Here is a 14,000-nt window from a genome sequence, read left to right as displayed (position 1 = left end):
ATGCACTGGATAATTTGCCAAGTGATTAATAAAACAGTGATACTTGGGTGAGAGGGTATAAAGTCATTATAAATATTTTAAAATCCTAATCTTTTCATCTCCCATTTCTACAGAGTAAAACTGAGAATCCATAATACATACAAATTTAACCTTGTCTGTATGTAGCAGGGGTTGTAGCTTTGAGTTTAAAGTGTTGCATATTTAACAAACATGCATTGAGCCCCCAATTTATGTCAGGCCTCAAGGCAGGTGCTGGGGATTCAAAGGTGAGTGACTAGACACAGTTTCTGCCTTTAAGAAGCTCACAGTCCACTGAAAGTCATGATGAAGAAACAAATCTGTCTTAAAGGCCAGCACAGATCTGGGAAGACCTCAGAGAAGGAATACCCAACCTAGGGGCTGGAGATTTAGGGAAAATCTCCCAGAATAAAAGGACTTCCCCCATGGCTCAGTGTTTGTAAAGAATCTGCCTGCCACGAAGGAGACATAGGAGATGCGGGTTTGATCCCTGGGTCAAGAAGATTCCCTGGAGGAGGAAATGGCAACCCACTCCAGTATTCTTGCCTGGGAAAAAAAATCCCATGAACAGAGGAGCCTGGCGGGCTACAGTCCATGGGACCACAAAGAGTCAGACACGACTGAGCAGCTAAACATATGAGCTTGTCCCAGAAGAAATGACCTGAGCAGAATCAGGAAAGAAGAGAGTGATTGGATGGGCTCAGGATTTGTGCGTATTTGGGTGTATATAGAAATTGCAAGCCTCTGGCTATTTGCATTTGTTTCATTGTTTTGCGCTCATAAAAATGATTTCAGAATTTTTCTGTGCCGCCTTAGACTGTGTCTTGCCTGCATGTACCTGAAACAGAGCCTGTCACAGAGCAGATTTTTAATAACTGCTAGTTGGATAGATGGGTGGAGGGATGATTGAACAGGCAGACAAGCTGTGCTCACGTTGAACACCCGCCTCCTCGCAAGGTGTCTGTGGACTCTCAGCCTGTGTGGCCCCCTGTGAGCTGGCACGGGTTCAGAATTGAGGATACAGGCCACATGTACGTGATCCGGACGCCGTCACACATCCAGATCCAGTGGCTCCACAGCTCGGGACTCATGATCCTGGAGGCCAGCAGAGCCAGCGAGGCCCAGGGCCGTGGCCTGTGTGGTGAGAGGGGACCCAGCTAGGGGAGGGAGATGACTCCTTGGTCCACCTCTGTCCCCAGACACCAGTTCCCCTGGAACAGGGAAAGCTGGGACAGAGTGCCGTGCCAGAGGTGGGACCAGCGGAGCCACTGGAGCAGAGACCTAATGTCTTGTGTCCTGGGGCTGAAGTTGCCAGCTGGGAGATGGTGCAGGGCTCTGGCCTCGGCCAGTTGTCGCTTCAGCCGAGATGGTCTGTCAGCTTCCCTTGATAGCCTCCTAATACCAGATAATCCCCCCTGTCTGCGTATGCCTGGGCACTTCACAAAGCACTTCCACACTGATCTCACTTATTCCAGGTTATCCACACAATAGCCCTGAAGGATCTCCATTGAACTAAGGAAGAAAAGGGACTCAGAGAAGCTCAGTGGCTTGCCTAAGATCACACAGCAGAGCTGCCACAACACAGAACTTGTGCTCTTCAGACCATAGCATGACTACAGAGAGCTTTCCCTAAGAGTCTGGATGGATTTTGATAAGAAAAAGGGGTACAGGAGTCTGAGCATGAGCTGCTGCTTCTTGCAGATACAGAAGGACCCCCATGAGACACTCCATGACAGACTGCCATGGTTATAATGATGGATGACACAGGAATACTTAAACACACATACTTGCATGCCCTCCGTCAGTAAATCTGCACCCGTTTTATTCATTCACACTCTGTCAAAATGCCTTCTACATATGCACTAACACGTGTCAGTCTGCACCCTGCTCATTCTCTCCTTTGTGCGCCACATATGTACCGAGTATCAGCCACTAGGGAGTAGGCAAAACAGGCAAAATGTGTCCTATGAAGCTTCCATTCCTACTGATACAACCATCTCTTCTTACACACACACACACACACACACACACACACACACACACAGGCACACACCTTTCCACCGCCATCAGCACCTCCTCTGCCATCCTTTCTCACCATTTCTTCCTTCCACTGTTTATGACTGGTGAAGGGTGCTGTGGTCAACCTCTGGTGGGTCAGCTACTCCCTATGATGCCTTTTTGACACCCTTCCATCACTCAATGCCAAGACACCAAAAATCTGACCATTGGGACTGTTGATAAAAATCTGAGGATTTTGTGTTAAATTATGCTTTATATTCATGAAATTAGTGGCTAGAGGTATCAGAGCAGAAGTCAGCTAATTTATCTCTATTTTATCCAAACTAACACTTGGTGTCTTGGGCACCTGCTAGACAACTTGGGGAAATATTGAGAGAGTGAGTCTATAAAGGAAAATGAATCTTTATACTCAGAAAGCAAGACAGACCTGCAAACTGAACCTGTCACACAAAATTGGGAAGGTCAGGGACCATGCATCTGAAGGGCATGTGAAGGAAGGACTTAAGAGAACATGTTTCAGACAGAAGACAAGGGCAGGGAAGTGTGTGTTTGGAGCCTAGATTGTGAGAGATGAAGGCAATGGCACCCCACTCCAGTACTCTTGCCTGGAAAATCCCATGGACGGAGGAGCCTGATAGGCTGCAGTCCATGGGGTGGCTAAGAGTCAGACACAACTGAGCGACTTCACTTTTCACTTCACTTCACTTCAGAAGCTGTGTCAGATGAACTTGAGTCCCATCTCAGTGCCTTAACACAATAGAGGTTTATTTCTTGCACACGTAAATTCCTAAATGGAGATTCCTTCCATCCCGTGGCCCTGCCATTTTCAACGCAAGCTTCCAACTGCACAGTAGGGCAAAGAATTGGGCAAATTTTACGTGTCCAGCCTGGAAGTGGCACCCATCACCTTCACTCACATTCCATTGGTGGGGGACTCATCACGTGGTCTCGATAGCCACAAGAGAGTCTGGGAGAAGTAGGCTAGCGGACCTTCCAGGAGGAAGAGGAGACAGGTGCTATAATTAGCTAGCAATCTCTACTAAAGCAGATTTTTTGGAGTAACTTTTAAATTTGATATAACGTTAAACTTAGAAGTTGCAAAACTAGTATAAGAAACTCTCATGTACTTTTTACCCAGATTTACCAAGTGTTCACATTCTGTCCATTTGCTTCTCTTTCGTTCTCTCTCCTTGTATCTGTGTGTGTGTGTGTGTGTGTGTGTGTGTATACATGTGTATATGTAACTATTCATTTATATATGTATATATGCATTTTATCTATTCAGTTCTCTATGCATATGCTGTTTATATAAATGCGTTTTTTCTGAACCATTTGAAAATAAGTTTGAGACAGGGATCCCTTTATCCCTATGTACTTTGATGTGTAGTTCCTAAACAAAGACAGTTTCTTCCACAGGGAGTTGCTTGGCTTCTCTGTGTTGTATTTCTCTCGTCTATAAAATGGGGATAGCAGTAATATCAGCCTCAAAGAGTTATTGCGAGGAATGTTCAGTATGACAGCTGGGGAGCTGGGAGTGGTAGAGATTACTGTGGCCACAGGGGTAATTCTGCCCCTTTCAGGTATCTGTGATGGAGATGTGGCCAATGACCTCACCCTGAAGGATGGTTCTGTGGTGGGTGAGGCCGAAGACCCGGCTCCCTTTCTGGACAGCTGGCAGGTGCCCAGCTCTCTGACCTCAGTTGGCCAGACCCGCTTCCGTCCAGACAGCTGTGCCACGGCCGACTGCTCGCCCTGCCTTCGCATGGTGTCCAACCGCACGTTCGGTGCCTGCCACCGCTTTGTAGGTGTCACTGGGCTCCAGCAGGGGGGACCTCCTGGGCTGAGAACGGCAGCTCCTCTGCTCCTGTGTGCAGAAGGCGAACTCCCCAGAGGTGTTGATCTTGGGATGGGTCGGGCTGGGAGGAGCTGAGCCCTGGCATGTGGGGGGCCAGAGTAGCAGCACCATCTGATGCACGGCCCAGGTCCCCCCGGAGTTGTTCTGTGACCTGTGGATCCGGGACACCAAATACGTGCAGCAGCCCTGTGTGGCACTGACCGTGTACGTGGCCATGTGCCACAAGTTCCACGTGTGCATCGAGTGGCGGCGCTCCGACTACTGCCGTGAGTTGTCGGGGAGGGGAGAGGGGAGGGAGGCGGCGGAACCCCAGGGTCTCCTCCGTGCCTTCTGTTGCTCTCACCCCTCACCCTTGTTAGAGTGGGAGGAAGGCTCACAGGCCTGAGTCCGGGTCTGGGCTTTCCCAGGTTCAATTATTCATTCATTCACTAATGAATATCAATTAATACATTTACAAATATTTTCTAAATAAATCTATAAACTACTAACAAATTTAAAATTTTACCTGTATTATAATTTATATGAACACATCAAATAAATATTATTAGTTTATTATTTAGTTTCTTTGTTTCCTTGCCTCATCTGTTAAATGGGGGCAGTCCCTTGAGTATTGTTTTGAAGTTGACATGAGATAATGTGTACAAAGTGCTTCACACAGGCCCATCACGTGTTTCCATCTAGTAAACATTAGCCCTTCTCTCTTAGTTTTTGGTCGTCTTTCTCTTTCGATCTTTCCTCTCCTTCGTTGAGGATGGATGTGAGAGCCATTCCTCCCCATCCCCCATTAGGTTTGCACTGGTCGGGTAGGTGGGGTGGACCAGCCTAGAGTAGTTTGATTTGTAAATGTGAACACATCCAGAAAGGTTGGAGACAGCTCAAAGGAAGACCACATCTGTAATATGACAGGCAAAAGATAAAAAGACAAGCTTATCTAGGGTAGTGTTTTTCGGGGGCTTCCCAGGTGGCTCAGTAGTAAAGAATTTGCTTGTTAATGCTGGAGCTGCAGAATACGTGGGTTTGATCCCTGGGTTGGGGAGATGCCCTGGTGGAGGAAAGGGCAGTCCACTCCAGTATTCTTGCCTGGGAAATCCCATGGCCTTAGTGGGCTGCACAGCACACGAGGTCACAAAGAGTCAGACGCAACTGAGAGGCTGAGCATACACACACAGTGTTTTTCAGACTGTGAACTCCAAGTCAGTGGGCATGAGATCAGCACACCTACTGATTTGGGGGTTGGCATCAGCATTTAAAAATGGAATATAATTAAAAAAAAAAAAACCCAAAACCCTAGTGTGTACTACACCTAGAAAGGTTAAGTATTGAAGTATTGTTTTGTGAAAAAAGGTTTCTGTTATAATGCATCAGTGATTCTTAATCCCAGCTACCCTTTGAAATTACTCAGGGAACTTCAAAAAGTATTTATGCCTGGGCCCCACAGTGAGAAATGCTAATTCAATTGGTCTGGGGTGGGGTCCCAGCCATGATGTTGCCAAAGCTCCCTTTTGCAGTCAGGCTTAAGGACCACTGTTCATGTGCGAGTGTATATTGGAACACAGCCTAAGATCTAGTTTTTATAGTCAAGGAAGTTTGGAAGCACTGATCTACAGCAAGATGTTGGCAAGTGTTTTCTGTAAAGGGCTAGCTAGTAAATAGTTGAGGCTTTTAATTGTCTCTGTCACAATTACTCAACGCTCTTATAGTACAGAAGCAGCCAGATACAACAGTAAGTGCATGGGCATGCCTGTGTTTCAATAAAACTTTATTTGCAAAACCAGGCAGAGGCTGGATTTGGGCTGTGGGCTGTGCTTTGCTGGCTCCTGATGTAGAGGAAGGCAGCAATGCACTAAACCATTTTGAATTAATACTCTCTGCTGAGGCACAGATGAGCCCCCTGCTCACCCTCCTGGGCCTGGTGCCTGCTGCTGTGCCCCTGCAGCCTTCCTGTGCTCCAGCGATTCTACATACCAGGCATGTGTGTCAGCCTGTGAGCCTGCTAAGACATGCCAGGATGGGATGCTGGGCCCGCTGGACCCAGAGCAGTGCCAGGTGCTGGGCGAGGGCTGCGTCTGCTCCGAGGGCACCATCTTGCACCGGCGCCACTCGGGGCTCTGCATCCCCGAGGAGAAGTGCGGTAAGTCCCTCCCCTCCCCCGGCAGAGGGAGTCTGCCCTAGAGTCTGCCCTGGAGTCTGGTAGACCCCAGAGTCTCCTTTGCCCTCCTATGCCCATGGCTGAGCCCCCCTGCATCCCTCCAGGTCTGCTCTGGGGTGGTCAGTTTCCCAGGGAGGGTCTGGCCTGGGACAGTCTGGGTCTCCCCACCCTCCTCAGTCCCCGGCACCTCGCCATGCCCACTGCAGCCTGCACAGACAGCACGGGCATGCCGCGGGCCCTGGGGGAGACTTGGAACAGCTCCCTCAGTGGCTGCTGCCAGCACCAGTGCCAAGCTCCAGATACAATCGTCCCGGTGGACCTGGGCTGCCCAGGTCCCCGCCCTGAAAGTTGCCCACGCTTCGGGGAGGTGGCCCTGCTGCAGCCCACTGAGGACCCCTGCTGCCTGGGGACGGTTTGCGGTGAGTCCCACCCTTAGACCTCCATTGTTAGATGGTTAAAAGACTGCAGCTCTGCTCCTTGACCTTGATGGATAGGATAAGGCCTCGGGAAATTGTGGGGGTGTGTTGGGGAGAGTGGAGGACCATGGGGGTGGGGGGAGCTGTGCCCTCTGAGTCAGTGTGGGGCAGGACTTAATGATGTGCGCTTGGAGCCAGGCACCCTGGTGGATGCTTCCTCTACTGCCTTGCAGCCTTGTGGCCCCAGCAGATCATTTAACATGAGGTCCATTCTCCTGTAACATGAGGCTGATAATAGTACCCACTTTCTGGGTTGTTATGAGAATTATAGAAGTTGATACTGATCTAGTAGAACTACAACGGGCACATGGCCCGCTGGATGAATGTTAACTCTGATGGCTCTTGTGTCTCAGTCCTGAACCCTATGTGATCCTCAGAAGCCTTCTCTAAGAACCTGGGTCCTGGGGGAAGTGCTGGGGCCAGGTGTCCAGGGGCTGGGCAGTGCTGGAGGCTGGGGGGAGTCCCGGCCTCCAGGTGACAGGCCCTGTGGCCCCCGGGCAGTGTGTAACCAGACTCTGTGTGAGGGCCTTGCCCCCACCTGCAGCCCCGGCCACCGGCTCCTCACCCACTTCCAGGAGGACTCCTGCTGCCCCAGCTACAGCTGTGGTGAGAGGCCTATCACCCAGGGGTGGGGAGCATGGCTAGCTCTGGGAATGACTGGGTTCTGTCTGGAAATGAAAGCAGGGCTAGGGTGGGGGCCCAGGCATGGCCACGCAGGGTCTGCTGCCAACCCCGAAATTCTGTTTCCCCCAGAGTGTGACCCGGACCTGTGCGAGGCAGTGCAGGTCCCCAGCTGCCGCCAGGACCAGATCCTGATCACAGGCCGCCTGGGGGATTCATGTTGCATCTCCTACCTCTGTGGTGGGTGGACGTGCCCTCCGATGGCAGCAGGCCTGCCCGGATCACCGCCACCGCCTCTCTCACCCCTGCTTCCCTGGGTGGCTGGGAGGCAAGGGTGGGGATCTTCGGGTGGAAGGGGCACAGGGAGAAGGGTGAGACCCCTGTCCAGGAAGAAGTGTAGGAGGAAACCACCACTGCTTCAAGCCGTACATTACTGAGCACAGGAAGATGGGTGCTTTTTCAGTAAAATAACTTAGGTGGAGGTGAGGGAGAACCCCTCGGCTCTGACTGCAGGACGGGTTGCATGGGACTGTGGCACGCTGCAAGCGTTACCAAGCCAATCTTGGGTCTGCTCACCTGCCCACAGCAAAGCCCACTTACTGACTCCACGTTGTGGTGAAGGAAAGTGCAGCCTTTATTGCAGGCACCAGGCAAGGAGAAACAGTTAGCTGCTCAGTTGTGTCTGACTCTTGGCGATCCCATGAAGTGTAGCCCACCAGGCTTCTCTGTCCACGGGATTTCCCAGTCAAGAATACTGGAGTGGGTTGCCCTTTCCTTCTCCAGGGGATCTTCCTGACCCAGGGATCGAACCCCAGGTCTTGCACATTGCAGGCAGATTCTTTACCATCTGAGCCACCAGGGAAGCCCGTAAGGAGAACAGGCAGTTAATGCTCAAACTCGAATTCCTTGCTTGGGGCCTGCAATAACCACAGCACTTTCCTTCACCACAACTGGGTGTCAGCAGATTGGCTTTACCGCGGCAGGCGAGCAGACCGTTTGGTTTGGTAACGCTATGAGTCTGGCTCCTGTCACACCTGTGGTTTAGGTGCTTCCCACAACCACCTGCTCTAGACCGCCCTTCCCAGTATGGGGACTGCCTGTGACAGGGGTGGCCCGTCTCTCCCCTCAGCCTGTGGAGACTGTCCGGACCCCATCCCCGAGTGTCAGGAAGGGGAGGCGCTCACTGTGGACAGGAACACCACGGAGCTCTGCTGTCCTCTGTACCAGTGCGGTGAGTCCTGCAGGACGTGGGGGCCAGGGCCAGAAGGGGCTCTGGGGACCGTCACAAACTCCTCACTCTGGGATCCATGGGCATTCAACAGGGGGCAGCAAGGAGCCCCCACATGTGGGCTCTGGAGAAGCCATGGAAGGAGGCCCCACCTGAAGAAGCTGGGCTGAATGGCGAGGGTTTGGGCTGTCACATAGATGGCTCTGAGGCTTCCTAAAGGAGGTCCCTGTCCTCCATGGAGGCCCCCAAGAGCCTGGGTTGAGGCACAAATGCTTAGGCCACTCCCACCCACCCAGCCTGGATCCACAGTCCTCATTCTGTGACTGACCCAGGCCCCTGCCTCAGGGTCTCTACCACTGTTATCATAGTCCCTACACAAGGTTGCATTCTGAAGCCTCTGAAGCCCTGTTATTCTGCAATGATAAATCAAAGTGGGCCCTTTCTGATATTTTTACAAGACATAGCACCTGTATGTATATAGGATGTACCGTAACATATTACTGTATAACATATTACTGTATACAATTACAGTAACATATTACTGTATACGATACCTAATAAGCATAGTCATAATACAGCCAGCATCATCGACTTTAAGCAAATCTATTGGATGAACATTAACAAAAGGGTTAAATTTAAATATGGCTTAATTTACAAAAATTACTTTCCACACCAACTGTAGGAGAAATGTGAGGTGGACCGCACTGGCACAGAGCATTGTAGGGGAGGGGTCTCTTCCAGCATACCCCAAGGGCAGCCCCAGTGGGATCAATTTCTAGATCCACCTTTGAAGCAATGCAGGTTCCCATGGAGGAGAGTTCTCCAAAAGGCCCAGCTGTACCTGACCAAGCAGCTGCACCTGGGGGCTCAGAGGCTGCTTGTCACAAAGTGTTTATAGAGCGCATCTGAGCAGAGGGTCAGCATCTTTCCTCTCCTCTGTCCTCTTCAGCCTCTATCCTCATCTCTCCTTCTCAGTTCCCTCTCGTGTTTCTCAGGAAGGACTCAAGTAATGTGGAGTGAGTACAATGGTATGGAGTCAGTCACTGTGTTGGGTGCCAATCACTTACTAGCCGTGTGGCCTGGGGCAATGTACGACTTCTCTGAGCCAAGGTTTCTCATTTGTAAAATGCGGATAATAGCATGTGCCTCAAGGGGCTATTGTGAAGATTAGAGATAATATACATGAAGTGTGTGCTATGTACATACTACCTTGGTATAATGGTGCCCGGCATACAGTGCGTGCTATCGCTTTAGCCATTTCTGACTCTTTGCAACCCTGTGGACTATATGGCCCACCAGGCTCCTCTGTCCATTCTCCAGGCAAGAATACTGGAGTAGCTTGCCATGCCCTCCTCCAGGGGACCTTCCCGACCCCAGGGATCGAACCCATGTCTCTTCTGTCTCCTGCACTGGCTGGGGAGTTCTGTACCACTAGCGCCCTCAATAAAGAGAGGCCACTGATATTACCTTGTCTTCACTACACTTTTCTTGCAAAAGCGCTTAGTCTTATAGAAAGCACTGAATCCAAGTAAAGACAAGAAAACAAAAACGCAATTTTCCTATTGTCAATATCCTCCAATTTAGTACATATTCTTCCAGATATTTTCCATGCCTTTATACAATATAAATGTGTTTTACCAAATTGAGTTTATACCATACATGCTCTTTTTAAGCCAGATTTTCAGTGAATGACCTTTACTTTTCTTGCTAATACATTTTCAAGTCCTATCACACCCCATCTATGATTTGCCTGGTCTGTCCAATCCAGGATCCCAGCCAGACCCACACATTAGCATTATGTCTCTTAAGTGTCTTTGAATCTAGTAAGCGTCCTTTCTTCCACGTGACGCTAAACTGTAGAGTTTGGGTTATGGTCCAGCACAAGTCCCACCTTCTGCATTTACCTGGCCGCCGCTGCTTCTTGGGACTGTTTACAGGCTCCTCTGTCTTCTGTGCTTCCATAAACTGGAAATTAGAACCAAGACTTCGTGGATTCAGGCTAAAAATCTACACTATAATTGAGCTTCGTCACACCAGGAGGTACATACTCTGTGGTTGCTGGCCCTGGATTAGGGTGACCTGTCCATCTTACATTTACAAATTTCCTCTTTCAAACAGAAAGTAACCTATCACTTAGACATTATACAAATGTCCTTCTCACCTTTCGCCTGTTAGGTTTTTGAAAATTGATTAATAATTCTTATCTGTGCCAATATTTTTTTATTAGATAAAATAAGTTTTACAGTCTTTCACCTTCAGCATTGTCCCTGGCACCTTCCCTCCCCACCAGAAAGTTGTGTCCAGTGATTCCCTCCTCCTTGTCTTGGTCTCTCAATGAGTGGCTGGGGAATCCTAAACTAAGAGGGGACCTGCTGAAAAGCAGGATGAGGGGAAGTGTGAGCCCTGGAGTGTGTGTAGCATCTGCTGAAGCAGAGCAGACTGGGGCCGAGATGCTACCAGAGGAGGAAGTCTCCACAGCATGGAGGAGCTGTGTTCTTAGAGAGGAACTGTCCATCAGGAGAGCGTCCCTTGGTCCTTGACTACCCTCAGAGCACTAGTCTCAAGGTGACACAGAATCGCAAGAGGGAGGCCCAGCTGAAAGAGTTGAAGGTTCTGACATTGTCATGTTGCTAATACCTCCTGGAGCAGAGCTAGTGTCCTGACATAGATCTATGGGGAGACTTCAGGAGCCCATGCTTCTCCCCTGAACTCCAGAAGGTGCCTGAGGACACTGAGGGGGTGTGCCAGGAGGCACCCCCTCCTTAGCCAATGTGTTTCTGAGGACTGCAGCTCCAAACCCTCTGTGTCTGATGCGTCCCCGCCTCCCCTCCTGTGCAGTGTGCGAGAGCTTCCGCTGCGCCCACGTGCAGTGTGGCATGGGCACGGCCCTGGTGGAGGTGTGGAGCCCAGAGCGCTGCTGCCCCTACAAGTCCTGTGGTAAGTCCCTGCACAGAGACACCCCCTCCCCAAAGGAGGAGACCCAGGGCCCCGGGAGGGAGGCAGGAGCGGGGCCGCCACTGTCCACCTGGCTCAGGTTCTCCTCCTCCAGAGCCACCAGAGGGAAGCCTTCAAATGGCCTTCCTCCTGGCTTCATCCGCTCCCTGAGTGCTGGACATTTTTTTGTCTCCCCAGAATAAAAGAAGAAAATAAGCAACTTCCCTGTTGCAAAAAGGAAATTTTCCACCTAAAAAAAAATCTTTATTGCAACCATCAGATAGTAATCATGATTTCGTTCAAATTCACCTGAAGTCCTTTTGGGAAGCAGGTGGGGAGCGGCAGTGATCAGTGATGAATACCAGCAAACTTTACATAAAAATGGTTTTCAAAAGAGTTCAAAAACTCTGTTTTGCATCTGGGTATTTTGCTTGCTTTTTCCAGGTCTCACTAAAATGTAAACTTCATGCAGATAGGGATTTCAGTTTGTCTTATCCACAGATTTGTCCCCAAAGCACAGAAAAATCTCAGCATATAGGTGCTTAAAACTATTTGCTGCATGAGGGGGTGACTCCAAAGCATGTTTCACAGCCACTGTGACCCTGACTTCTCTTCCCTCTGAAGCCAGAGCTGGTGGAGCCCTTATGTCACAGGCAGCGGTGCCTCCAAAGTCAGCTCCTTCGCAGCTTAGAACTGGACCTTCTCACAGGCAAAGGTTCAGGGTAGAGCTCAGCTTGCTGAGTATATACTTTGGGAAATGCAAGTGATCAGAAATTCCACCCTGCCATATTCCTTCTTGGAGAGGCCCCACTCTGCTCTGCTCAGTGGGTTCTAGAGCACTGGGAGAGATGAAGCCCAGATGATGGAAGGGAACCTGGGGTTGACCCATCCACCCGCTTATCCTCCCTGCACATTCAATTATGGACCCATCACACCCCACCTGCCCAACCTGGGGAGCTGCAGCCCCCATGTGGGGATGGAGGGAAGCTAGAAGGGAGACTGCACTTATGATGAGGAATCTGGGAGGCCCAGGGGGCTCCCGCCTGGACATCTCTGGTGAGGTGGGTCCTGGCCCCTCCTGTTTTTCAGAATGTGACTGTGACACCATCCCAGTGCCCCGGTGCCATCTGGTATGAAGACCCTGCCCCTCCCCACTCCCCCTGGTCTTCCTCCCACCTTTTCTTTCCTCCCTTTTCCTTCTCCACTCCTTTCATCTGGTCGATGAGCCTTGAACGGCAAGTCAGCATTCTTGTATCAAGTTCTGCTCTCTGGGCATAGTACCCTTGCTTGTAAAGTGGGTCTGATCATAGTTCAGAGTTGTGGTGAGGATTCAGTACTACAAGGAAAACATTGATGGTGGTGGTGGTGGTGGGGATGATGGTGGGGATGGCGGAGATGATGGTGATACTCATGACAGTAGCTGATGTTTCAGTTCAGTCGCTCAGTCATGTCTGACTCTTTGCGACCCCATGGACTGCAGGACGCCAGGCTTCCCTTTCCATCACCAACTCCTGCAGCTTACTCAAATTCATGTCCATCGAGTCACTGACACCATCCAACCCTCTCATCCTCTGTCATCCCCTTCTCCTCCCACCTTCAATCTTTCCCAGCATCAGAGTCTTTTCTAGTGAGTCAGTTCTTTGCATCACGGTGGCCAAAGTATTATAGCTTCAGCTTCAGCATCAGTCCTTCCAGTGAATATTCAGGACTGACTTCCTTTAGGATAGACTGGTTGGATCTCCTTGCAGTCCAAGGGACTCTCAAGAGCCTTCTCCAACACCATAGTTCAAGAGTATCCATTCTTCGGCACTCAGCTTTCTTTATAGTCCAACTCTCACATCCATACATGACTACTGGAAAAACCATAGCTTTTACTAGACTTTATATACATTATCGTATTAATTCTCATGATAACCCAAACGAGGTGGACTCTGTGATTATCTCGGTACAAAAAAGGAAACTAAGGTTAATGCAATGTAGCTAGTAAATCTCAGAGCCAGGATTGAAACCCAGGAAATCTGACTTCAGAAAACATGTCCTTAACTATCAGGCTGCATGGCCACTGAGAAAAGTTGAAAATACTTTAAGAAATGGAAAGTTGTGTTTAAAGTTATGTTGTTTACATGATTTTCTGGATCATAAGTATTCCCTCCCTCCCACCCAGCCCTCATGTCTTCTCATGTTTTCCCCCATCCCAGCCTCTTCTCCTTTTAACTGGGTTAGGAGGAAGGAAAGTGTATGAGCAGAGCAGGGCTCTGGGCCACCAGCCATGCAGGGGCCCCGCTGATATGGCCAGTGGGTGCTCAGGATAACAGGAGAGGCCCATGGCCCAGAAGAGGACATTGGGGAGCAACTCCTCAGCAGGGAGGAGCACCCAGGCATCCTTATAAGAGGATGACTGAACTCACAGGGTGCCAAGGGCCCCCCTGGCCAACAGGCCTGCCAGCCCCCTCCCTACCCACTGCAAGGAAACTACGGACAGAGAGAGGGCCCCAGGTGGCAGGCTGCTCCCGACGGTGGGGCTAGGCCTCCCCAACCCTGGGGTGCTGACCTCCTCTGCCCACCCAGTGGGAGAAGTCCCAGCTGGACGAGGCGTTCATGCGCAGTGCGGAGAACGTGTGTGGCTGCGCCAAATATGAGTGCGGTAAGTGGGGAGGGGAGAGCTAGGGAGGTAGAGCAGGTTGGGCGGTCCAGGGCTGG

General features: G+C 50.4%; 1 protein-coding gene across 1 annotated transcript in view; it reads left to right on the top strand.

The window, feature by feature from the left end:
* OTOG (otogelin) overlaps positions 1-14,000 on the top strand; it is an 87,053-nt gene that overhangs the window by 62,197 nt on the left and 10,856 nt on the right. The window contains exons 40-50 of the mRNA XM_086339762.1: positions 976-1,159; positions 3,618-3,838; positions 4,020-4,158; positions 5,829-6,023; positions 6,248-6,460; positions 7,019-7,123; positions 7,271-7,378; positions 8,268-8,369; positions 11,205-11,303; positions 12,390-12,430; positions 13,869-13,944. Of these exons, the coding sequence (XP_086195888.1) occupies positions 976-1,159; positions 3,618-3,838; positions 4,020-4,158; positions 5,829-6,023; positions 6,248-6,460; positions 7,019-7,123; positions 7,271-7,378; positions 8,268-8,369; positions 11,205-11,303; positions 12,390-12,430; positions 13,869-13,944 (1,483 nt within the window). The remainder of the gene's footprint in view (positions 1-975; positions 1,160-3,617; positions 3,839-4,019; positions 4,159-5,828; positions 6,024-6,247; positions 6,461-7,018; positions 7,124-7,270; positions 7,379-8,267; positions 8,370-11,204; positions 11,304-12,389; positions 12,431-13,868; positions 13,945-14,000) is intronic.

Source organism: Bos grunniens, chromosome 15 (genome assembly GCF_055505025.1).
Source record: "Bos grunniens cultivar Pamir isolate PY7600 chromosome 15, Bosgru_T2T1.0, whole genome shotgun sequence".
Classification (NCBI taxonomy): Eukaryota; Metazoa; Chordata; class Mammalia; order Artiodactyla; family Bovidae; genus Bos; species Bos grunniens.
Note: the sequence above shows the minus strand (reverse complement) of the source record. Positions and strands in the feature narration are given on the sequence as shown.